Source organism: Vigna unguiculata, chromosome 8 (genome assembly GCF_037176805.1).
Source record: "Vigna unguiculata cultivar grain cowpea cultivar isolate G323 ecotype 2 chromosome 8, ASM3717680v1, whole genome shotgun sequence".
In the NCBI taxonomy this organism is placed as follows: Eukaryota; Viridiplantae; Streptophyta; class Magnoliopsida; order Fabales; family Fabaceae; genus Vigna; species Vigna unguiculata.
In genome coordinates this window covers 33827866-33853632 of record NC_140799.1, presented here as the reverse complement: position 1 = coordinate 33853632, position 25767 = coordinate 33827866, and the positions used below count along the sequence as shown (strand labels likewise).

General features: G+C 31.4%; 1 protein-coding gene across 8 annotated transcripts; it reads left to right on the top strand.

Moving 5' to 3' along the window:
- Positions 1 to 22: 22 nt before the first annotated feature.
- ACA9 (autoinhibited Ca(2+)-ATPase 9) lies at positions 23 to 24515 on the top strand. Of its 8 annotated transcripts, none has more exons than XM_028084038.2 (36): positions 23 to 281; positions 380 to 488; positions 1177 to 1269; positions 10725 to 11026; positions 11933 to 12049; positions 12134 to 12173; positions 12851 to 12966; positions 13055 to 13186; positions 13285 to 13374; positions 14040 to 14109; positions 14332 to 14402; positions 14500 to 14583; positions 14668 to 14745; positions 14824 to 14895; positions 15649 to 15732; positions 15843 to 15925; positions 16031 to 16139; positions 16249 to 16304; positions 16425 to 16467; positions 16548 to 16631; positions 16843 to 16980; positions 17314 to 17379; positions 17500 to 17598; positions 17789 to 17899; positions 18257 to 18424; positions 18647 to 18706; positions 18847 to 19011; positions 19244 to 19360; positions 20311 to 20409; positions 20730 to 20867; positions 21872 to 21972; positions 22466 to 22511; positions 22592 to 22723; positions 23472 to 23579; positions 23680 to 23771; positions 23975 to 24515. In XM_028084038.2, exons 4-36 carry the CDS (start codon positions 10802 to 10804, stop codon positions 24087 to 24089), a joined length of 3309 nt encoding a protein of 1102 aa, XP_027939839.1. In that variant the 5' UTR covers positions 23 to 281; positions 380 to 488; positions 1177 to 1269; positions 10725 to 10801; the 3' UTR covers positions 24090 to 24515. The 8 variants fall into 8 exon arrangements, with proteins under 8 accessions (XP_027939839.1, XP_027939841.1, XP_027939840.1 ...); XM_028084040.2 differs by having other exon boundaries at positions 1174 to 1269; XM_028084039.2 differs by having other exon boundaries at positions 1171 to 1269.
- Positions 24516 to 25767: the final 1252 nt, after the last annotated feature.

Sequence of the window (25767 nt, the reverse complement as noted above, 5' to 3'; positions counted from 1 at the left end):
CATAACAATAACATGTTTGGTTGGTGCATTAGTGTACCCCCACCATGATGCCTTAGGAAGTTTCCACGAAATTTCGTGTATACCTTCTTTCCAAACCTCACAAGTCTTCTTCTTTCTATCAGGTCAATCTTCTCATCCTTTTTTTCATCTCCAATGAAACCAAACAAAACACAACTACTGCATCTTGTCACCTTCTTCACACTTCACAAACTCATTCAATGGGATCTAAATCTCCTCTGCAGATTCCACATCCATTGCTGAATCTGCCTTCATGCACAATAGTACATCATCTTCTTTCTTATACTCTTCTTTTCAAGATTTTGTTTTCGACTTTTGCTGTTATCGTTTATGATGCTCTTCTACGCATTTTCCTTTACAGCAGAATCATCAGTTTTCCACGCCAAGACAAGTTTATTTCTGGTTTTGGCAGTGATAATATATATGAACTCCTTCTCTTATCCAGATTCATCATCGTTCTCACCCCACAGGTAATTATAACTGTTATAAAATTTCAAGAGTTTTTTCTTGTTGATGGTGATTTATTTCTCCCTTTGTAGATTCTATATTGTAAGCAATGTTTGGGCCTCATAGGAATAGGAATACACCATACTCAATTATATATATAGAGAAAAAGTGGTTATAAAGTAAATAGAATGACTTACTCTTAGTCTAAGTTTTTAGTTTAATTTTAAATTAATAGTTTAGATTGCTTAACATTAATTAGTGTATTGGATTTTTATTTAACGAAAGAAATAACATATTATATTATATTATATTATATAATATGTACCCAAAAAGAATAGGTATGAAAACACATACGGTAATTTTGGATAATATTATTTTAGAAAACTAAATTTTGACAATATCTAATTAGTTTTAAAATATACAAAAAAAAATGAAAAAGTATCTAAAAAATATCACCTCAATTAAAAAAAAAAATTATGAATAAACATATATTATAATTTTATGTCACATATGCAGATTTTTTACTTCCGTTACAAGTTTAGAAGTTTTTTCTGATTTTATACCAATAGACTTTAGAAGACGTAAGAAAATAAAAATTTTCTTTTAAGAGGTTATATCCACTAATAGAGCAACCTGTTTAACATTGAATATGTGTTGGAATAGAGTTTGACTCTAAACGTTGAGTATCTAAATTCACATTGAAAGAAGTAGGTGAAGAGTCGCATTGAAGTGTTGAAGATCCACGTATATCACAAATAAAGGGAAGGAGAAGAATATACAATGAAGAAAAAGTGACTCAAAATGGTAAATTTAAAAGTATTTTTGAAATATCACTCGATAAGTTATCAGTAAAAAAATATGAAAAATATGTCACAAATGTGAAAAATATGGTCAAAATAATAGAACTTCAAAAAAAATTATGGATAACAAAATATGGTTTATGTATGTTATATAAACAGAATATATATATATATATATATATATATATATATATATATATATATATTTTCCTTAATTATTGAAATTTGGTAGGTTTACATGTATTGTTTGAGTTATTACTCAGTAGTAGAAGAGTGAAGTAAATTATTCATTAAAGAATGATAACAAAAAATATCAGAAAAATTTGTGAGATGTGAATGAAAAAAATTATATAAAAAAAATTACTAAGTAAAGAAAAGGAAGATTATTTAACATGTTTCTTCCTTGAACCTTTTATTTTTCTATGTAATATAATATTGACTTAATTAATTATAAATTCTTGATAATTTTTGTGTATGCTCACTTAAGTTCTCTTAAATTCTTAATTTATTGAATGTTTATACAAAAAATTGAATTCTTGTCATTTAATTTTTCTGTTAACTCATGACATGAGTAGTGTTATCTAGCCTTGTCACTTAATTGTCGTCATATGTTATTCTATAATTTGTTTAATTTAAAAATTTATATTATAGTTTTATAATGTTATAATTTTATAAATTTATAAAATTATAACTGTGAGTTATATTACAATTTTGATGGTCAATTTCAACACCTACAGACTTTCTTTTCTTTTTTTAACCCATCGTCAATAAATCCTCGATCTTTTAAAAAAAAATCTTCAACCACCTTTTTGCCTCTCTACATTTTGTAGACATCTTTGACAACGCCTTTTAAGGTGAATTTCAACCAAACTTTTAATCCAAAACTCATGTTTCAACTCATCAACCTATCTTACAACAACTTTAGTAGAAAACACTTCAAAATATGCATCTCTCTAGTTAGACTTCATGTGCATTCACGTAACCCTACCTTAAGCTATTGTAAATTGTTCTTATCTGGTATACCTCATTGTGGAGGATACCAGTATCACTGAAGTTCTTCTTTTCACGATAAGATAAGAACTATGTTGAAACTTCATGTGCTTTTGTGAAACCAACTTTCTAGTTTTGTCTCCACATCCATGTTATGCAACACATGTGAATCATGAAGCTCAGATTTAATCCTTCGAAGTAGGAAATGCGAGAATGTTTTGAAGACTTTGAATGTTAAAAGTAATCACATTGTTCACGCTTTCCTCATGGTTGACATGTGCGACGATTTCGTTGAAAATTCTCTTAACCTTTCTAGAAATTTCTTTATCAATTCTCAGTCTAATGAGAGGTGATCTAGAACATTTGTGGTAAAAAATTATAGGTGAAATTGAGGATTATTGACGTTGGGTTGTAAAGAAAAGGAGGAATTGTAGTAATCGTAGAAAAATATAAATTTATAAATTTTGTTAAGTTATCAATAAACTACCAAAACTTATAGAGTTCAATTGAAAGTATTCATATTTATTATAAACTTAAACTTCATTGAGCCTAAAATTTTTAGTGTATTTCTTACATAATTGTATATTTTCAATATTTTGTTGCTTTCCATATTTCTTTTTAACATAAGTTATATAAATATGTATCAATGGGAAGAAGAGAAAAGAGAGAATATTGAATTGTAACATATGTTATTTGTGATATTTCAATTTAATAGAATAATTCTAATAAACAAAACATCACATAATTATAAATAATTAGAACACAAGACATAAAGTATAAAGGATTCCAACTTATACTGGAAAGGAAAATCAATGGCACAGAACAACGCCATGAACAAAATTTAAACACTAGAACAGTTGTTCAAAAGATATGCTCACATAGTAGGAAAAATAAAATAAAGCAGTTCTTAAAAGGTGCTCGAAGAGCTACAACAACCAAACTAAACAACTGCATCTCCACTATCTGCACAATCACCAGGAACTTCCACATCTATTCACACCAAATATTGGTGATCATCGCAAAAAGGAAAATCAAACAGAACACAAGGCAAAGAGAAAGAGTAAGCTAAAGGAAATAAAATATTTTTTAACATATAATTGAGCAAGCCATCTGACTCAATTATTTGGATACATATAATGATATCGGATTCACTAGATGTTTACACTTGTGGTGGTCTCTACTGCTCTGTAAAGCTATTGCCAATGGGTTTCACCCTATCACACACAATGTTAGTACATTATCATCTAGAGCCATTATCCTACCAAAGACTAGGATCTCTTTGTACTCTCACCACTTTAACTAGTATACTCTATGTGAGTCTGACTTATTTTTTAAAGTTTCATGATGCAACCTTGCTTGAATCCTTATATGATTATATACACTACAACACCACCATGAAATATCACCAAGAGTCTCATGAAATTACGTCTAACTCATTCCATATCCATATTTCTCACACCAAATCCACATGTTATCTCAAAACATCATAATCTCATGCCAATACATAATCAACCAACCCATTCATGATTCACTTCATACTAAGCACAACAATTTTAGTTCAAAATATCTCATACACAGGCACGACACTATACGTAATACATTTCAAAAAGCAAAACAACATATAACAACAAAAATCAATTTAGGAAATGCATCCTTGCACCAGTCTCGCTCAAGCTAAAAACCCTCGCTTAGGCGACAAAGTGTTCTCTCCTAAGTTAGGCATTCTTGCTTGGGTGAGAGCTCGAATAGTGAGTACTGCAAGGTTCCTACGGCGAGTTCTCGCTTAAGCGAGACCTCCTTGCCTGAGCGAGATTACTCTCGCTCAAAACTGGAGCTCGTCGCCCGAGTGACAACTCAAGTAGAAACCTGAGTGAGTTTATGTTATTCTCGCCTAGGCGTGGGTTACTGGCTTAGGCGAAAACAACAGGTTCCTCCCCCTGCTTTTGTATGCAACATAAGATATTCAAAACCAAACAACATTTCAAACATTTCCAGGCAACCAGAACAACAAGCAAATATCATAAACATGATTCACACCCCAAAAACATATAAGATACTTCAAAAATGTGAAATACACTAGCTTCCCTTACCTGAGTGGAGCTAAACTTAAGGAGGATAAAGGCCCTAGTGGGAAAGCACCTAAACCTGAAACATGATTTTTTGTATTTTGGGGTTCATTTGTTCTCAAATTTGTAAAAAGGGTCCGTTGAATATTTTTTTGCAAAATAGGGTTAAGTCGTCAACAGGTGAAGTCGTCCTCCACCCTATTGGTTTCCTTTTTTTATTTTTAAAAAGTGAAGTCGTATTATGAATGACCAGTTTCTATTCACGTAAAAAAGTAAAGTCGTCTTCGTACATGACGACTTCACTTTTTATTTTTTTTAATTAAATACAATTTATATATATATATATAAAGCCCCTAAACCTGAACTGTGTTTCCTAAATGAATTTAATTTCATTCATGAATTTCCAGGCCATTATGGTTGGATATTTTTGTAAACCATTCCCGTGAGTACACTCCATCATAGAGAGAAAACATAAAACCACAATGTTATAAAAAAATATAAAACTTTAACGTTAAAAACAAACTTAATAAAAAAAACATGAAAAGTGAAGTCGTTATGTACGATGACGACTTCACTTTAATGTGAATAGAAACCGACCTTTCATAGTTCGACTTCACTTATTTTATTTTCTTTAAAAAAAAACAAACCGGCAGGGTGGAGGACGACTTCATGTGTAATGTCTTTCTCCACTCTGACGACTTAACCCTATTTTGCAAAAAAATATTCAACGGACCCTTTTTTACAAATTTGAGATCAAATGAATCCCAAAATATGAAAAAGCCCCTGAAACAACTTAAGGAGCTAGAAACAAAACATAAGGGAATGAAAAAAAATGAGACATTGACAATGATCACGTGAAACTAGAGCTTAGAAACAGAAACAAAACATAAGAAGGAACGAAGGTTTTGTTCAACTTACATGGAAAATGAACATGGAGGAGGAACGTTCAGTAAGCTCGGAGGGAAGTTTTGCAGTGCCCTAGCTTAACTTTTTGCTTCAAAGGAGAGGAAAGAGTTGGAACAAAGTTGGATGCATGAAAAAATAATAAAGTGCTAAATGGGAAAGATGAAAGGGGTGTCATAAAGTGGAAACAAATGAGCTGACTTAAGGCCTTTTACCAAGTTGGACCCAAAACTTAAAAACAGAAAGTGAGCTTTATGGAAAAAATTATCCAAACAGACAATTAAAATAATTTGTAAATATGTACTATTGTATTTTTCAAAATTCTCGTTTTTAATTTGTCCAATGGGTAACTTTAGTTTAGGAAAAAATTTACTATGTTTTTTTATAAAGAAATAATGTGCAAATATATCGAAAGTAGTTACTTTATTAATTAATTCATAACATCTAAAATAATTAATAATGAATATTGAATTATTATATTTACACTTTTTATTTTGATGAAAGGATACAAATATTTTTGTTATATATTTTTAACTATAAAAATTACTAAAAAAATGTTTTATAGTAAGTATTATTACAAAATATTTTATAATTTCAGTATAAACTTTAATAACATTTTTAATTTTTGTCTATATTTGTAACATCTCTATCGGTAAATATTTTCTACTAATTAAAGCATCACATAATTTGGATTAACCGGAAAATTTACATAAATATGCTCCATGCATTGCAATATTCTTCAATAATTTACATGAAAAAAAGGAAAATACTAAAATAATTAAAAGAGCAACTCAATGCAATATTAAGAATCTAACATAAGTATATTTTACTATTTGCGCCCCTCTTTTGACTATATCATTGTTTCACATCACATATATTCAACCTTTCAAAGACATTCTAACTTACAGAGACTTAATATATTAATTAAACTTTAGGACTATACAAATGTTATACTCATATTCCATTTTCATGATTTTCTTTGGCATCCCATGGTCATACCTCAGTCAAAATAGCCTAAGAGGGTAAATCATCCGTATGTAAGTTCAATCATGAAGATGACTTCACATGCGATGACCTCTTAATTCTTACTTTAAGTATTTTTCTCTATATGAGTTTAACACTTAGTAGAGTCAATATAGTCTTAATACATTTGGAGTGATAAGGCAGACTAATGGTTAGAAAGAAGGGAAGAGGGGGGAAATCGTGGGTTCGATCCCTCATATGGAGAAATAAGATTGGTTTGGTGGGGATCAGAAGGGATGATTTTTGTACATCAAGACACTCCCATTGATTTGTCTAATTGCTCCCATTCTTTTTATACTAAAACATAAGTTTATAACCCAAACCATATTTTTTAAACAGAACCTTTGGAGTATCTTAATATAAAGATATCTTGACACAAAAAGATTCATAAAATTACACAATTAATTCTTGAACCGATTCACTTAGAACCCGACTCGCTTGGGTTAAACTCGTGGTGAGTCGAGTTGACTCACCAATTCACAAGTAAAGGGTCACACAAGTCTTTTTTATTATGTTGGACTCTGCATTTGAGCCAGGTTAGGTTGCTTTTTTTAGCTAACACATTGGTAATTTGTATTTTTATGATTTTAGTTTGTATTTGAACTTTAACATCCTTTTGAATTGTATTTGAATTTTATTGAAGTTTATTTAGATTTTAATCATAATTATAATTTAGTATTTTTCAGACTGAAGAAAAAATGTATTTTTTTTAATTAAGTGAGCTAGTGAGTCAACCCGTTTCACCTACAAACCCGTGGTAAGTTGGGTCGGGTTCAAAATTTTTTGGCTCACTAATAAGTAAGCCGAGTTGGATTGACTCATTAAGTGGCCAACCCGTGGTGGGCGAGGTTATCCGTTTTGACAACTCTACTTCTAGCTTCCATTATCTTAAGCTAGACCCTTAATGTTATGTTTTTCCTACATAGCTTCATAGCATAAAATAACCCTATCTACATAAAGAAAAGCCAATCAACGATGTAAGCATGACTTTGTGATCACTAATAGATAAAACTTTGTTTGGAGTGTAGGAAATCCACACGCAACAGAAAATAGCCACATGCAACGAAAAAAAAGCCACATGTAAGACGAAAACCAGAATGATTGAAGAAAAAATGATAGAAATTAAACTTACTCTATTTTGAAATCCAATCGATCTAAAATAGTCCTTAACTTCCCAATTTCAAATGGTACGATCATAATTTAGAATAGATGTGGATTAGGAAGATAATTGAAAGTGAAAGGAAGATAAGGTTTGGCTAGAAAAAATTAAAACTGAGAAAAAGAACGTATGCTGAGACGTAAGTTTCTTTCTTCCTTCTCTCTCACCTAGTCTCCTTTTGAACTTAACAAGTTAAATCATGTAATTTGTCCCTATTTTTGTAGGAAAATTTCAAATCAATCCCTTTTTTATGCATCTCAATTTGTTTTCTATTTTGAAAAATTTGTTGCAATCAAGTCGTTTATGTGAGTACTGCACTAACAACATTAAATGAGTGTCACATGTTAGTTCACATTTTGTTTTAAAATTTTTTATTAATTAAAAATTATCACGTGTCAAACTAATGTGCCACATGACAATGACAATGTGATGTGATAGTACGTCAAGTGTCATTACCTCAGTCTCAAGTTGGTTTTTGTGTTTTTTATTTTGTCTCGAACCAGTCGCAATATTTTTATAATTAAACAATTTTGTCCCTCTTGAAATTGAAATCAAATTTATTTTTTCTAAAATGTCATACAATTTTTTAAATTGATATTTTGTTAAATACTTTCAACATGATTAAATTTATATTTTACAATAAATTTTATTAAAATTATTAATAAAAATTAATGTCAATAGAAAAAAATTCAAAATTAATTTGAACTAACAAAAATATGATAAACTTTTTTATATCCATTGCATTTCATAAAATAGAATAAATTTATCAAAATTTTTAATTCTTTTAAATAATTGTATATTTTCAAATACGTAAAACTTAATAATTTATATAGAAACGGTTGAGTTGATTTAAAGATAAAACTTTTACAAATTAAAATATAAAAATTTGAAAATTATTTTAAATAATTTTATAACAATTTAAAACAAATAAATTTTAAAATAAAAAATATTTTTGAATAAAGTTCAATATAAAATATAAATAAATTTAATTTTGTTAAAAATATTTAATAAAAATATTTGTATAAAAATTATAAAAAAATTACACTTGTTTTTAATTTGGAAAGTAATGAAATAGCTTAAATTTAAAATAAATTGGTATTCAATTGAGACAAAATAAAAATACAAGAACTAAACTAAGACAATGATATTTGATATGACACTTGATATGACACTCACACATGACACTTATATGACACTCACACATGTCAGTGTCATGTTATATTGTCACTATCATATTGTCAGCTTGACTCGTGTCAACTTTTTTTTAAATAAAAATAAAATCATGAAGTGATATATGATACCTCTCTAACGTTATTAATTCAAATGATTTTATTATATTCAATTTCTTAAGAACTGAATTTGGACTTTCATAGAAAAAGATACCAATGTGAGATTTTCCTACAAAATGGAAACGGATGAGATCATTTAACCTATTTAATACTATTATTTCCCTTCATCAATGCTTTTTTTGTAACTTGGCAGAGAGAGATAAAAAATTAATTATGGGAAAATTACGTGAGTGGGAGGAGGGTTACAATTATCGTAAAATAAATGAAAGGTTTAATGAGTTTATTGATATCTACTTTTGTTTGATGTGTCAGTTTGGTCTCTACTGTTAAAAAATGTATTAATTACGTATCGGGATTTTAAAAAATATTTCAATTAGGTTATTTTCAATTTTTTGTTAACAATGTTAATGGCATACCATGTGTCAATATGTGATTTTTTTTCATTTTTTTTAATTTTTTGTAAAAAATATTGTCATGTGTCAAGTCCTTGGTGCGACACACGACATTGTCATTGTAATGTGACAAGGTGGTGTTAGATGTCAACGTCACCAATGAGTGTCATTTTATTTTAATGTTTTCATTTCATTTCAATAGATTATCACATTACAACACTAAAAAAAAAATCAAAATAGATAATTGAAAGGTGATTAAAGTAGTGAGTTAAAAATAGGTCAAAAGAAGTGGGTTAAAATATCATTATCCTCCTATATATGTGTTTTTAATTCAATTTCGTCCATTTTTTTTCCAAAATAGAAAATTTTTGTGTCTCTTAAATTTGAGATGAAATTTATTATTTATATCTCTTATATTTTAATAATTTTTTAAAATATTTATAAGATTAATTTTTAATTTTTTATGCAATTAAATTAAAAAAGTTATCATTACAAATTAAAGTAAATGGCGTTTTATTGATTACTCATAATGAAAATCATTATAAAAAACTTTAATTTGGTTTGAGAACAAAAAAAAATTCTTCAAACACAAAATAAAAGTTTATTTTGGTTAATATTTTTTACATCAATTTATTTAAATAAACTTATTTGTCTAAATAAAATAATTATAAAACATAACTAAAAATATTAAAAAGTTTAATAAAAAATTAACTGTTGAAAAAAAATATAAAACTACAATTACATAATAATATACTTTTGTTTGTAAATATAAATATAAATATAAATTTTATTTATGTAAAGAAACTTATATAGTTATATCTTGTAAGTCCTTTCATATTTATTAATTAGTTTATTAACTAATTTATGAAGTTATATTATTCCAAATTTATGATCAACACGCTAACTTTACCTAAACATATCTTTAATGGTTAATTCTGGTTTAATTAGTCGAATTATATCCACTTTTATTTAGATGTGTTAGTTTGGTATTCGCTTTTAAAGAAGTGTTAATTGAGTCTCAACTTCTGAAAAGATGTCTTAATTAGGTCATTTTTAACAAAATTATTAACACATATTTAAAATGATTTATAAAATTAAGTATTGATATTTATATTAAAATTTAGTAGTAAAAGTGATGAATTAAGTTAATAACTTTAGTAATTTTTGTCAAAAATTAAGATTAGATTGACATATTTTTAAAATTTTTAAAAACGGATACCAAACTGGCATATCTAAACAAAAACGAGTAATATCCGACTGAATAAACCTTAACCGTAAGTATGACGCTTGTAATTTTCTCACTCATTTGTTCTGTATTTTGCACCCTGCCACATGACACCTCAGTTACAGAGTGAACACATGCATGTGCCGGTGAAGCTGGTTAGAAATTCTGTTATTTTTAGAAAAAATGAGAAGAGCAAGGAAGGATATTATTATTGTCCACAAAAAGATAACGAACCGTAGCGACACTGTAGCATGGCCACACAATAACACTGGACGCAGAATGCCCTCATAATTTTGTTATTTTGACGAATAATATATTTTGTTTTGAATTATTTTATTATTATTACGGATTATTATTTTCCTTTTCCTTTTGTTGACGTTTTGGTTGGAATTGATGCGTGTCTGTGGCCCAGCCCTTTGCATTTCCCACGCAGTGAGCATTTGAAATCGCTGTTGTGGTTTGGAGGACGCAAAGGCAGCAACCATCACCATGAATGGCCACGGCCACCATACCGTAAACATCGGTAACAGCAACAACAACCCTAACGACGACGGCGACGACAGCAACGCCTTCCATCCTCCCTCCTCCTCCGCCGACGGCGACGACAACAACAACCACCGTGAAGATGACGACGAAGAACTCGTGGATCCCGACGATCCTTTCGACATTACTCAAACGAAGAACGCCTCGCACGACACGCTTCGCCGTTGGAGAGTAATCATTCTCTTTCTATTTCATAATCTCTGTTATTCTGCTCTGCATTTTTGCCTCTGTTTTCTCATGCATCATCAATCAATTCAATAGTGCGCGTTTATTCACGGCATAAATCAACGTACATTTATGTTTATTTAAGTTAATATAGTAGTATGTGTAAATGTATGTATAGATACACGTCAAGTCGAGAATGAGAAATTTGTATCATTGGCGTAGTTGAAGTGTTTGAATAGCAGGATGCACGGCGTTCGATGCATCTCAATGTGACTGAAGGGAATTTGTGGATTGGTGTGGAATGTGGTTTTTAACGGGGATACAGAAGGAGATTGATGTTATGTTTGACTGGAAGTTAGAAAAAACACTTTTATCAATTTTGAATTCAGAGAAGAAGGAGGGGAATGTTTCTTTTTAGAATAAAAGTACTTTCAAAGTCTTTTAACTGCAATCTAAACAAGACTCGTCGGCACTCTTCTCAAATCAAACTCAATATTGTAATGTATGTTTTGTCCAAAATTTAAAATATGGAAAAAGAAAACCCAAACAAAATGTGTACTAATTATTATTATTAAAAATTGAAAGAATGAAAACTCTAGGATTCTTCTTCGGTGCATGCTGGAGGGTTAGCTTTCAGATTTAATTGATCATATTCAGAACGGCTAATTGAGGTATTCTTTAAGCAATAGTGGACAGCATCAAGCTATTCTCTTGTCATATTTAAATGAACATAGAAATTGCAGTTTTTGTTTCTGAATCGTATTTGTGGAGAATTTACCAATTGGTGCCATTTATGTAATTATTTTAAAATCTGGATTGTGGTTTAAGCTAGTCTAATTTTGACGAGGAGGATTAGTGTGGCATTGTATCTGCTTTTGCCAGGCATCTAACTGAAGTGTCATCCGTTTACAGCAAGCAGCGCTCGTGCTCAATGCGTCCAGGCGTTTTAGATATACTTTGGACTTGAAAAAGGAAGAAGAGAAAGAGCAAAAGAAACACTTGATTAGAGCCCATGCACAAGTCATAAGAGTAATATTCGAGACGACAAACGTGAACTAGTTCATTATTTCTATGTATCTTTGACTTTCCTAATCTGAGTTATTGTTTTATTAGGCAGCTCTGCTTTTCAGATTGGCCGGTGAACGTGAACTAGGTAAACTTACTAAGTTTTTCCTCTTCATCTTATAATGATTCTGATGAATGTCATCTTTGCTTTACATAAACTTTAGGAAATAAAGTTTTTGATTTGTCATTATCCTACCACCACTAACACATAATTAACAACATATCACATATTTGTGGCAATGGTAAGTTTATAATGTAAATGTAGATATCAATAGAAAGTAATCAGAGTGGTAAACTATTGGCACAAAATCTGAAAACGAGAAACAGTTTGGCATTGATGTTACAGTACTACACACGGAGCTAGTGGCAGATTATTGATAATGGTTAGGAAAATCATTAAAATATTTGTTTTTGTGTACCATCATTTAAATTTTCTGGTGTATCTGCTAAACTTAGACAGAAAATTTAACCGGGGAAAGTAATACTTTCGGCTAGAACTGTTCCAATCTAAATTGCCTTTCAATATCTAGTCCAACTTGGATTTCTTAATTCATTATTTATAAATCAATATGTATTTTGTAGCGTGAATCCTGGTTGAAGCCTTCAATTAATAATCGGCTTTTGGAATGTACAACCTTTGTTTTTTGTGAACTATAATAACAAATGCGCAAACTTCACGTGCTCAAAGATTATTACATTTCGAATTGCAAACTTCATTTCTAGTTACTTATCATGGTCTTTCAATATATATTTTGAATCATCCAGTGATAAGTTCAGCAGTGTCGCCCCCAACTCCAGCGGGTGATTATGATATCGGGCTCGAACAACTTGTTTCAATGTCTAAGGATCAGAATATTTCTGCTTTTCAGCAATATGGAGGGGCAAGTCTAAAAAACGTTTTGTTTGGTTGCTTATAGAAATGTTGAAGTTATGTGCTTTGCTAACACAATCTAGTGATATCTTATCCAGATTAGAGGCTTATCAAATTTAATAAAATCTAATCCGGATAAAGGTATTAGTGGAGATGACGCTGATCTGTCAAAAAGGAAAAATGCGTTTGGAACTAATACATATCCTCGGAAAAAGGGAAGAAGTTTCTGGGTATGTTCTTGATGACCTTATCACTCCACATATTTTTCTAAAATCATAATTGGTGAGTTAATTGTTATACTAGCATGAATTCTCTGTGATTGTTTCAGAGGTTTTTATGGGAAGCTTGGCAAGATTTGACTCTCATAATATTGATAATAGCTGCTGCGGTGTCATTGGTACTCGGAATAAAAACAGAGGTGCAATCAGCTCTCATAATTGCTAATATATTTCATACTTATGTTTTACTGAACCGCTGGCTTTTGCCTTTCTTTATAGAAGATATATTTCAAAAAATACTAAGATAAACCTACGGGGTTGAATTTGATTTGAATAATTTCTTTCAGACGAGGAATTGTTTCACAGGATCAGGAACACTGAGATTCGATAATACTAAGAAAATAACTTGTGGGAATTATTTCTTAACAATCTACTATTTCTTCAGTAACAACATAAATGTGATGTTTTAATCAAAAATTAAAATAGAAGTGTAATACTAGGTTTTTCTGGAAATATATATTTCAGAGCTATTGCTGGCCTGCATCATTAATTTTATATTATTGATACTTGAGTACATCATACAGGATAAAATAAAATGAAATCACCATGTCCCATTTACATACAGTCAATATTCACTTCATGATGTCTTATGGTGTTTTCTGACATTACTAAATTTTAACAGTTTACCCTTTGCGTTTTATTTTGGGACCCCTCTGTTCTATTTATATGCCTGTTGATACATGGTGCTTGGTACTGACCCTTGTGATTATTCATGTTAGTTGAATATATTTGTTGGGTATTTTCTATGAATTGGCAAAGTCATCTTTCTCGAAAGTTTATCCTTCCCTTTATTTGTAATTGATAGGGTTTGGCTGAAGGATGGTATGATGGGGGAAGCATTGCTTTTGCAGTTTTGCTTGTCATTGTAGTTACAGGTATTTCATATTGCATATATTATATAAATTTTTTAGATAAATAATCAATGAAATTTCCTTCCATCAAAATATCTATCCATGTCTATAGGGGAGATATGTCGAAACTTGGCCCGTGACCAAAGTTATATACTCTTTCTGGAATATTAGTCACTCTACTACAAGCTGTATCAATTCATTTCGAAGACTGAATTTATGCTATTGCTTTTCCTTTTTGTCTATCAGCTGTCAGCGATTATAGGCAATCTCTGCAGTTTCAGAATTTGAATTCAGAAAAACAAAACATACAATTGGAGGTGTGTAACATTGTATTAGTTGAACTTAATGTGTAAGATTCTATTATTAGAAATTAACATTGGGCAACTATATTTTATTGTATTGAACTTGTTACAGGTTATTAGAGGTGGGAGAACAATTAAAATGTCGATATTTGATATTGTTGTTGGTGATGTTGTACCCCTTAAAATAGGAGATCAGGTGAGCTTGTCTGGTACTTTTGAGTTTTTTCTGGAAATTGAGCAGTTTTCTTTGTTCACTGATTATACTATATGCCATACTCAGGTTCCTGCTGATGGAGTACTAATCACGGGCCATTCACTTGCAATTGATGAATCCAGTATGACTGGTGAAAGCAAGATCGTATGTTTTATTTACTTTTATTAATCAGATTTTTGGTTATTAATTCTTATGACTTTTAATGAAATTAGTGTTGTGTAGGTTCATAAAGATCACAAATCACCATTTTTGATGTCTGGTTGCAAAGTAGCGGATGGAGTTGGTGTTATGCTGGTATGGCATGATATTTTATCATCTTATGCTTTTGTTAATACGAAAAATGCTATATGGTGTATAAATGTATTTTGTGAAACAACTCACAGAAAGAAAAATTAAAACAGTTAGTTGCATTTTGGAACATTTACCTTTCAATCTTGCTTCTCTCCCCCCCCCCCCCCCCCCCAACTATGATTGGTTATTTGGGATTTATAACTGTTTTTCACAAGAAATTTCTTAATAAAATAGATACTATTGTTGACAAAAAATTATTTAGGGTTTTGAATTGTTTTAGTGCATAAAGCTCTGGCTTATGAAGTTTGTTGCATTATGGTTCTAGGCACAAAATTAGAATTGGTGTTCATGTACATAGGGGATCCATTCCCTTGTCAATCAATTAAAATATTTTGAACTGGATAGCTTAATCCTATCTCTTTTTCAGATTGGAAATGTGAAATTATTTTTTCGTTTGTAATAATAAACTGCCTTTACTATACTATTTTTTCGATGAGTTATTCTTTTTAATTATTAATTATAATAATTTACATGTGTCTTTCTAATGCTATGAATTTGATTCTTTCAACAATTATTTTTGTTGAATTTTTATTATCATTCTGGTCTTCATTGTCGTTAACTGGCGTTCTTCTTCTCCATGCAAAAGTGCCCAAAATACTCCTGTGTTGTTATGCTTGTAGTGATCTTTAAAGAAATAAATCAAGTATACAGAATGCCACCACTAGAAGTCACATTTTAGACTGCCATTCGTTGTAGGTAACTGGCGTTGGTATAAATACCGAATGGGGATTGTTGATGGCAAGTATCTCAGAGGACAATGGAGAAGAAACTCCGTTACAGGTTCCCCCTATTCCCTCCAAAACAAAAAAAAAGGAAGGCTGTTACTTTAGCTGTAGCTTAATGGAAACATATATGTTAAAAGTGCGATTGCTTTATTTGATATGTAATAGGTACGCTTGAATGGAGTAGCAACTTTTATTGGTGTAGTTGGGCTTAGTGTAGCTGTTTTAGTGCTTGCTGTCCTATTGGGAAGGTAATCTAGAATTGCTCTATATTTTCTTTTCCTTTTTTATGTTTTAACTCATGAAACCGGTTTTGTACCTTTTTGAAATGCTATATTTTGACTCTGAAATTGTAGATACTTTTCCGGCCATACCAAAGATGTAGATGGACAAGTTGAATTTGTTGCCGGAAAGACTAGTGCCAGCAATGCAGTAGATGGGGTCATCAAAATTTTTACCATTGCAGTAAGTGCGAGTTTTGAAGTATTTTACACACACACACACACACACACACATATATATATATATATATATATATATTTTAGTAGTTTATAACCAAATACATGCCGTGCAGGTCACAATTGTGGTTGTTGCAGTGCCTGAAGGTCTACCTTTGGCAGTTACCTTAACGTAAGTACAAGTGCCTAGTTTATTTCATATTTTCGTTATGCAACACAGATATGGCCAAAACTGGGCCACTGATATTATTTGCTTCTAATGTGGGTTATTCCTGTGCCTCTTTCACACTAGCTTGGCATACTCAATGCGGAAAATGATGGCTGACAAGGCCTTGGTAAGTACCATTTTACGCATCAGTCTTTTATGTTATTTTTAGTTGTAAAGCATCATCTTTGGCAACCAAAAAATGTGCAGGTACGGCGGCTATCCGCCTGTGAAACTATGGGCTCTGCCACAACAATTTGCAGTGATAAGACTGGAACATTGACCTTAAATCAGGTGAGTTTCATTATATGAGGCTTGGACAATCTAGAGGGAATTATGACTACAGCTTTTAATTTATGTATAATCTCTGAATAAAAAAATATCCCATTTTGATTTTCACATTTTTTTAGCCTATTATTTTATGCTTTAACCGTTAAGTATAAAAAATATCTTCATTTAATTTGAATACTTAAATTACTATGATGTTTACTTTATGACATTACAGATGACTGTAGTTGAGGCATATGTTGGGAGCACAAAAGCAAATCCACCAGACGACTCATCAAAGTTGCATACAAAAGCTTTGTCTCTGATAAATGAGGGCATTGCACAGAATACAACCGGAAATGTTTTTGTTCCCAAGGTTTACCTTTTATACATGATTTGAACAATTGTAACTCGAATTCCCTTTTATGATTTGCAGTGCTAAATTAACTCAAGGATTTGTTCATGGTCTTGATTGGATTTTTATTTAGGAGGAAGAGTACTTTGTTAATTGGTTTTTTATTTACGGGTATGCGATTATGCTGGTCTTGTTGTCAATGTTAGTGGCATAAAAACTAATAGAAAATTCTTTATTAACCTATTATCTTCCTCTTTAAATGTCACTACCATCGTTCTAACTTTATGAAAACTTCGGATTACTATTTCTTGTGCCTATAAAGAATTAAATTTGCTGCTGTATTTGATTTGGTAGGACGGTGGAGAGACAGAGGTGACTGGATCTCCTACAGAAAAGGCAATTCTTTCATGGGCATTAAAGGTAGTGCCCATACTGATTTTTTTTTTTTTTTTTTTTGTGTATTATGTTTTTCTTGATCACTCCCCCCCACCCTCCTTCTAATCTGTTGATTTTGATGATGAACTAATTTGAATTTGGCAGCTGGGAATGAATTTTGATGTTACCAGATCAAATTCAAAAGTTCTCCATGTGTTCCCCTTCAATTCTGAGAAAAAGCGAGGTGGTGTTGCTTTGAAGCTGGTAATCATTTGACAAAAATATTTAATGATGCACCTTCTCATTTGGAGCAATCTGTGAACTAGCTCAAGATATTTATTCATCCATGTGTTTCAATTCGTAACATGCATGGTTGCATGTTTCATTCATTTACATTAATTTTCTAGGGTCTTTTCTACGCTAATCAGATATACTTATGTAATTTTCGTGTCAGGGGGGTTCTGAAGTACATATACATTGGAAAGGAGCTGCAGAGATAGTTCTTGGAGCATGCACTCAATATCTTGATTCAGATGGTCAATTGCAATCCATTGAAGAGAAGAAGGTTAGTAAATGTAGTTTGAGGTCCTAGAGAGTTTACTTTCTCAAAAAAAAAAAAGTCCTACAGAGTTTTCCTGATGGAATGAAATTCATTAAGTTAAACATTGGAGATGTAATTTCTTTTGGTTTATAAACGATCAGAAATGAAGGAAAAATACATGGACTAAGGTTACCACCATATCTATTTTTCTTATCAATGTGATTATAGTGTCATTTGAAATTACTCTGATGTAGAATAAAGCCATTATGTAATATGGTAATATAGCCCTTGACCTGAAAAATTATCACAACAGTGAGCAGGTGACCATTTTTTTGGCAATTTCCTAACTATTTTGATATATTTTTTAAAATCCCTTTGCAGGTTTTTTTCAAGCAATCTATTGATGACATGGCTGCTCGCAGCTTGCGTTGTGTAGCCATTGCATACAGGTCATATGAACTAGACAAAGTTCCATCTAGTGAACAGGACTTAGACCAATGGTCCTTACCGGAACATGAACTTGTTTTGCTTGCTATTGTTGGAATAAAGGTAAACTGCAAGGGTAGATTTCTTGGTTCATTGTCTTGACACGTCTCATTACTGCCATTTTATGTACAAATGAGTTGCATTCTGGCATATTCATAGTTATATTCTTAAACCCCTAATCCTACTATTTGTTGCTGAGATTAGAGATGGCTTGGTCCTTATCGCGTTCAAATTACCCTGCAATCCTTTATTCTTTATTAAGTTAAAACTAATCTGTATCTTCAGGATCCTTGTCGCCCTGGTGTCAAAGATGCTGTAAGACTTTGCTCTGATGCCGGTGTTAAGGTAATGCGTTTTATGTTTGTTGGTTATGGTTTAGGCGTGCTGTGTCATATTGATTGTAATTTTTTTCTTTACTATGGCAAGGGTGTTACCCCAAAATGTAATATGGGAACCCAACACATTCTGTCGTTTCGATTTTACAGGTACGCATGGTTACCGGAGACAACCTCCAAACAGCTAAGGCAATAGCTTTGGAGTGTGGAATACTGGCTTCAAGTGAAGAAGCCGTTGAGCCAACTATAATTGAAGGAAAGAAATTCCGTGAACTATCTGAAAAGGAAAGAGAAGATTATGCCAAGAAAATAACTGTATGTTTCTTTCATTGTGATTTCTACTTCTGTTTTTGGTGTATTCACTTTTTTGGGTGGATGTTGTGATTTTTTTTGTTATATGCATTATCTGATATTGATAGATGGATTTTTTTGTCCTCCATTTTTAATCTTGTACAAGGAAATGCTGTTGTGTTAAGAACTCTAGCCACAGATTACATCCGACTTAATTATGTAATTTTCTTCTGACTATTAAAATGAATAATTATAGGTCATGGGGAGGTCTTCTCCTACTGACAAGCTTTTGCTTGTGCAAGCCCTACGTAAAGGAGGGGAAGTTGTTGCTGTCACAGGAGACGGTACCAATGATGCTCCTGCACTTCATGAGGTCTGTCACTTTCTTTGGATGCATCCCTTTGACTGAAAACCATATATATTTCACTGTGAACACATTTGAACATTATGTCATGGAGCATCCGTATATGATTGGCATGACTTGCATAAACTTTTCTCGTTAAAATTCTTCTGATAGACATGAAATTCTTTAGTAGGGAGTTTTTCTAATGTATTCACGTAGGATTTATGTAGTTGCAGTTGAATGCCAAAAGCCTAATGAATGTCAAAAGTTTGCTGCTATCAACACCATTCCGGATGTAACAATAATTACTTCCGATATAACTTTTGGAATACAAATGCAATCAGTGGTGATTTGAGATATTTTTTCTATGAACAAAAAGCTTTTTCTATCATGAAAACAATAGCTGCTGCCTTCTAATAGTACATTCTAAAAATAAACCAGCTTAATGTGCTTGAATAACATTTGAAAAGTTGGAGAGAGGAGGAAGAAATGAAGAGAGAATGGAGAAAAGGCCAGTCTCATTGTGTGCTTTTTAAGGAAATATTAAGGGCTGTTTGGTTTAATAAAATGTTTTCTTCTTTCATTTCTTGATTTCACAAATAGTTTTTTGCATATATTTGAAAACAAAATTAACTACTAAGTGAAAATAAGTTGATACTGTTGTAATATTTTATGAAAAAGGAAGTAAAAACAGAAAATGTTTTCTAAAACCGAAAGAATGCCATTATTTGTCAGCGAAGTGTTTTTCTCCGCAAGAGCATTAAGTTGAATGCATTTCTTTCTCGTTTTTTGGCCTTAAATTTAATGCATTTCTAGCAACATATTTGTTACAATTAACATAGAGATGCCTTGGATAATTCCTGTGCCGTAGTTTTCTTCGTGCTTGTTGTGCCTCCATTTCTTATTATTAAAATAATTCCTGTTAACTAAAAAAAACCTTGTTATCGTTAATCTCGTGCTTTACTATTTTGTATTTTTAGGCAGACATTGGTCTTTCTATGGGCATCCAAGGAACTGAAGTTGCAAAAGAAAGCTCAGATATTATAATCCTAGATGATAACTTTGCATCAGTAGTAAAGGTAGGTGTTCTCTTTAATATATTCACAGGCTTTGGTATGGTACTGTCTTATTTTTCCCGCGACTTTGCCTAGTAATTACATAATATATTCTAGAGAAAGTTATTTCTTTTTCGTTTGCCATTGTTTTGTTTTGTTAGGCTTTTATTTTGACATTTTCCTTTTTGGCCCTTCTGACTTAAACCAAGTGGCTATGAATTTAGCATGGCTGAGAAACAAGCAATTTTGTTACTTAAGGAGTGATTTATTTCACCAAGATACAGGTGTCCAATGGATTGGTCAGCCTATACTTTGTGTATGAGTCTATTTCATTTTTTGTACAGGTTGTCCGCTGGGGTCGCTCTGTATATGCAAATATTCAAAAATTTATTCAGTTCCAGCTTACAGTTAATGTTGCTGCTCTTGTAATAAATGTTGTGGCAGCCATAACTTCTGGCGATGTTCCTCTCAATGCAGTACAAGTACGTATCTCCTCATCTCTCTTTTTCAGTCACCTACATTTACACCCTAATCTCTGCTTGGATGAGGTGTCAAACAGAGAGGAAAAGAAAAAGAAAATAATACAGGTGTATAAATTGAAGGAAAATAAAACAGAAAAGATATGTTGTTTGGACAACATAAAAATTAGAAGAAATGAAGAAAAATTTCTGTGCTTGTTTGAATGAAAGATAAAGTGTGAAAAAGTAGAGGCATGGTATAAAAGGTTCTTTTAAACTAATTAAAATAATTATATATTACTTAAAAATGTAAATTTTATTATTCTTTTTTTTCTTAATATAAGATTATTCATTGCTTTTTGTCAAAAAAATATTTTAAACAGTTTAAAAAAATGCAGACCTAATAAAGCGGAAAGAAGGTGAAAAATAATACGCAATCCAATCAAGATTTGGACCGCAGCCTAAATCTTGAGGCAATGAAATTGCGGGCCCTTCTTTATCTTATCAAATATAAACAAGCCTTCCTGATTTTCTTTAATTTATTGTAATATAATATTTGTAAGATGTACACCGAGCGGATTGAGCTTGCTTCAAAGTTATTGTTTTGGATGGGCTGCCAACCACGATGATGAGTAGAAGTAGCTTATTCCTTTTTGTTTAGTTCGCCTAGGTGAATTATATTTCTCATGGGTTTAGTGTTTGTCATCAAGAAATAAGACTGATGAGAGCAGCATATTAGATGCATGTTTAAATTAAACTTTGTAAATATAAGTTTGCATTAAAAGTATGTCGATAAAATATTTAATTGGATACTAACAATCAAAAATACTTTTACTTATCTTTCTTTTGTAAATATACAAACTAAAAGTATTTTTACTTTAAAAGCAGCTCATTTGTTGTCTCTGACCGAAAGTTTTGCTCCAAATGTACGTTTGACGTTCCCTAAGCAGATCCCAAATATCCTAAAATCGTTGTCAATGAAAAAATGTTGTAATTTTGGTTTTTGATGTACATGCTCTTTGGTGCAGCTTTTGTGGGTCAACCTTATCATGGATACACTTGGGGCGCTTGCACTGGCTACTGAACCGCCAACAGACAGCCTAATGCGCAGATCACCAGTTGGCCGAAGGTTTGGATTTATTTGCTTTCTCATTCAGCAGTTTAATATTTTAGTACTCTATCACTTGATGCTGGCACGGTCTATAGGAACAGGTTTTCTGATTTTCTTATGCATAATTTCAACGAGAAAGGCATAACATACTGTTGGCTTGAGTCACGTTCTACAATTTTTTTACGATGATGTTTTCATTTTCAACTTAATTTAAATTTCACATAAAAATCTATTTTCTGCTGTAACATAAGGATACAATGGAAGAGGATAAAGTGCGGGGTAGCACTTCAGAGGATAAAGTGCAATTCTAACTAATTACAATTGCCATAATTTAAATTAAATACAAAATTGACGAGAATGATATAGATTAACTCAACAGAACTGGGAAGTGTGGGAATAATTTCGTAAAACTTGTGGCATTGGAGAAGTTTGAGGCTCTTGCGTGCTGTAGTAGATGTTGGTTTTAAGTTAAAATACACGTTTTGACTATGAACTTATGTTTGGCTTTCAGAGAACCTCTTATAACAAATATCATGTGGAGAAACCTGATTGTACAGGTAAATTAAATTAGTTCATTCTATGGAGAGATTTATTAATTTAGGTCCTATTTTCTAATGGCTTTTATTTATCATCGTAGGCTGCCTATCAAATCACAGTTCTTCTCGTTCTTAATTTCCATGGTGAAAGTATTCTACCCAAACAAGATACTAGAGCTGATTCCTTTAATGTGAAGAATACTTTAATATTCAACGCGTTCGTCCTGTGCCAAGTAAGTGATTTTAAAATGAGATATTACGCTTGTCTTTGTCTCTGAAGAATTACTTTTACCCCTTTCTTTTCCTTTTATATATTTTTTATACTTTGCTTGTTGAATTTTTCCGTTGTCGATGGACTGAACCCCTTTATTCTCGTTAGTTAATCTGCGATCTCTTGTAATTTTACTTTCAAAGAAAAGGATTGTTTTCATTTGTGATTTTAGAATTTCAAGATGGTATTAAATACTATTTTTTTCAATTATGTCCTTATAGGAAAAGAGAAAAATATTATGTAAAATTTAGTTATAAACAAGAGAGATAGATGACATGCCAAAAGATGAATTACTTGTTGAATTTATTACAATCTCAAATGTCCGATATTGAAAAGAAGGGTGTACTAGAAAACTATTGTTGTTCTAGTATTTTTTCTTTTCAAAAGATTAAGGTTTTACAAAATTCAAGTTTCGTAATTTTTTTTCATGCATACCCTTGATTAAAATAATTAGATTAAACTGGACTTCAAATCTATTTGAAAAGCACTTCAATAATGATTTTAGATAAATGTGTTAAGCTTTCAGTTCGTTTGCAGAAACCAAGTGCCATGTTCAATTATTGAATGTGTAGAACAGTGGCCATGTTCAATTATTGAATGTGTAGAACAGTGGAGTGATGTGTTTAAAAGTACTATACTGATGGGAAGACTTTTTAATTTACTAATTCGGCCAATTCTTATGAAACAATTTAAATTGTTTCAAATTACAGTTATTCAATGAATTCAATGCTCGGAAACCCGAGGAAATGAATGTTTTCCTTGGAGTGACAAAGAACAAACTTTTCATGGGAATTGTTGGAGTAACCTTTATACTTCAGGTGAATAACCATCTCTGCTGTATTGTATTCTTAATTATTATTATTATTATTATTATTTCTTAACATTTGTTTGCTCTCTCACTCTACTTCAAATTGTTAGATAATCATCATCGAGTTCCTTGGAAAGTTCACCACAACAGTGAGGCTTGATTGGAAGCTGTGGCTTGCTTCCCTTGTTATTGGCTTTGTCAGGTTAGTGCCAATGAATCATGCATTCTCGCTCTTTGGTCATTGTTCACATTTCAAGACCTCTGTATGATTCATCATACAACACTACCACTATATTATTGAATTCTTGCTTAAACATATTTTAGCTTCGCTGTATGATTCAAACACAAGCTTCTGCATTTTGCAACAAATCTTATCTCATAGTTATTGCTTTTTGCATCTTCCAGCTGGCCCCTTGCCATAGCTGGAAAATTCATTCCAGTTCCCAAAACACCATTGGCTCGTTACTTGAAGAAGCCACTAATGAAATTAAGAAGGTCTAGATCTCGTGCTGCACAATAGGCACCGCTTCCTGCAGGGGATAACCATATTAAGCTAACTTCACACCAGCTACAATATACAGTATATTATAACTACATATTGCTGAATCAACCTTCTACAAATCCAATGTAATGTATATTTACTCAATAAATCCCGAAGGGGTTTAAGCATAAAGCAATCATTAAGTGATTCCTTTTACTTTTAACTTCATTTCACTTTTTTAAGTTTTTGGTTCAAATGTACATTGTAGCATCTCTAGATACTGTTAGAGTTGCCGCTATAAACGCTCTCAACCTGACTTTATAGCAGTGGCAAGATTCGATTCCGCATACAGCGAGAGGAAATAATAGCATACTTAGGCTTTTAGCCTGTTCATATACATTTTGTTGTTAGTATGATTTCTTCTATACAAAATTTTACAATGCAAAAACTGACTCATTGAGTTAATGTTCCTCCAATTATTCCCATTCTTTTTCAGTACTTTCATAATATAAGTAGTTTTTTGTTTCATATATATCACGTAAACTTAAATTAATATGACCTCTGCAATTATACGACAAAAAATTAAGAAGAAAAACCAGCCCTTTGTCGGACGAACTAACGTAGCAATTTAATTGAATCTGGCTGTAACGTCCCTACTTTTGCAATTATATCATTACTATACATCTCAATAACAAATATATATATATATATATATATATATATATATATATATATATATATATATATATATATGTCTACCTTCTCATTCTTGAGTGCTTTTATATGTAACATTCTATTCTTTTTGTGTAACATACTAGTTGGAAAACACACATACAACTATTTATAATTCAAATAACTTTAAACATCAGATCTTTTCACATCAAATCCAACAACTAAAATATCATTCAAATTAAACATTAACCTCTACTAAAATATTTTGTACATGTGCCATATTACCTCCTACTCATGACAAGATAAATTTTATATAATATAACACACTCGAAAGTATTTTGTTTTGCATCAATTTAGGTTAGAACCTCCATTGACTTTCACCATCTAATATCTTTCTTTATGTGAATTTGATAATTACTAGAATCAGGATAATTTCATCAAGAAATCTTAGTTCAATGCATATCTCGATAGATTATGACTACTACCCTAACTCTACTCTCTCTCTCTCTCTCACACACACACACACACATAATTAGTTTCACATATACATGCACACACATTCATACATACATTCACACACACACACACACACACACACACACACACATATATATATATATATATATATATATATATATATATATATATATATATATATATATATATATATACTCAGTTTCACATACACATACATATATAAATACATACACACATTCATACATACATTCACACAAATCATACATTTTTATCTCAATTTATTTTCAAATACCACCAATCATCCTGGAAAAAAATTCAACCCAATTATTTATCAAAAGAGAACAATGTAATGGAAACCAACAACTTTTAACAATTAAAAGCATTTAAAACAAAATTTTCAAAATTTTGAAACACTGCTTAGCTTAGGCCTCAATCTTGCTTGCCTAGCTAGAGGCCCTACTCACCCAACGAGCAACCTTTAGAAGTTCTTATCATAACTAGCTCGTCAAGTGAGGAAATTGTTTCGTCCAACGATCCAACCACTAGAATAGGCTTGCGCCAAAACTTC

Coding starts and splice junctions, on each gene's coding strand:
- ACA9 (XM_028084036.2), top strand. CDS start 10,802: ATGAATGGCCACGGCCACCATACCGTAAACATCGGTAACAGCAACAAC. Junction 11,027..11,932: donor ACACGCTTCGCCGTTGGAGA/GTAATCATTCTC, acceptor ATCCGTTTACAG/CAAGCAGCGCTCGTGCTCAA. Junction 15,733..15,842: donor GAGAAGAAACTCCGTTACAG/GTTCCCCCTATT, acceptor GATATGTAATAG/GTACGCTTGAATGGAGTAGC.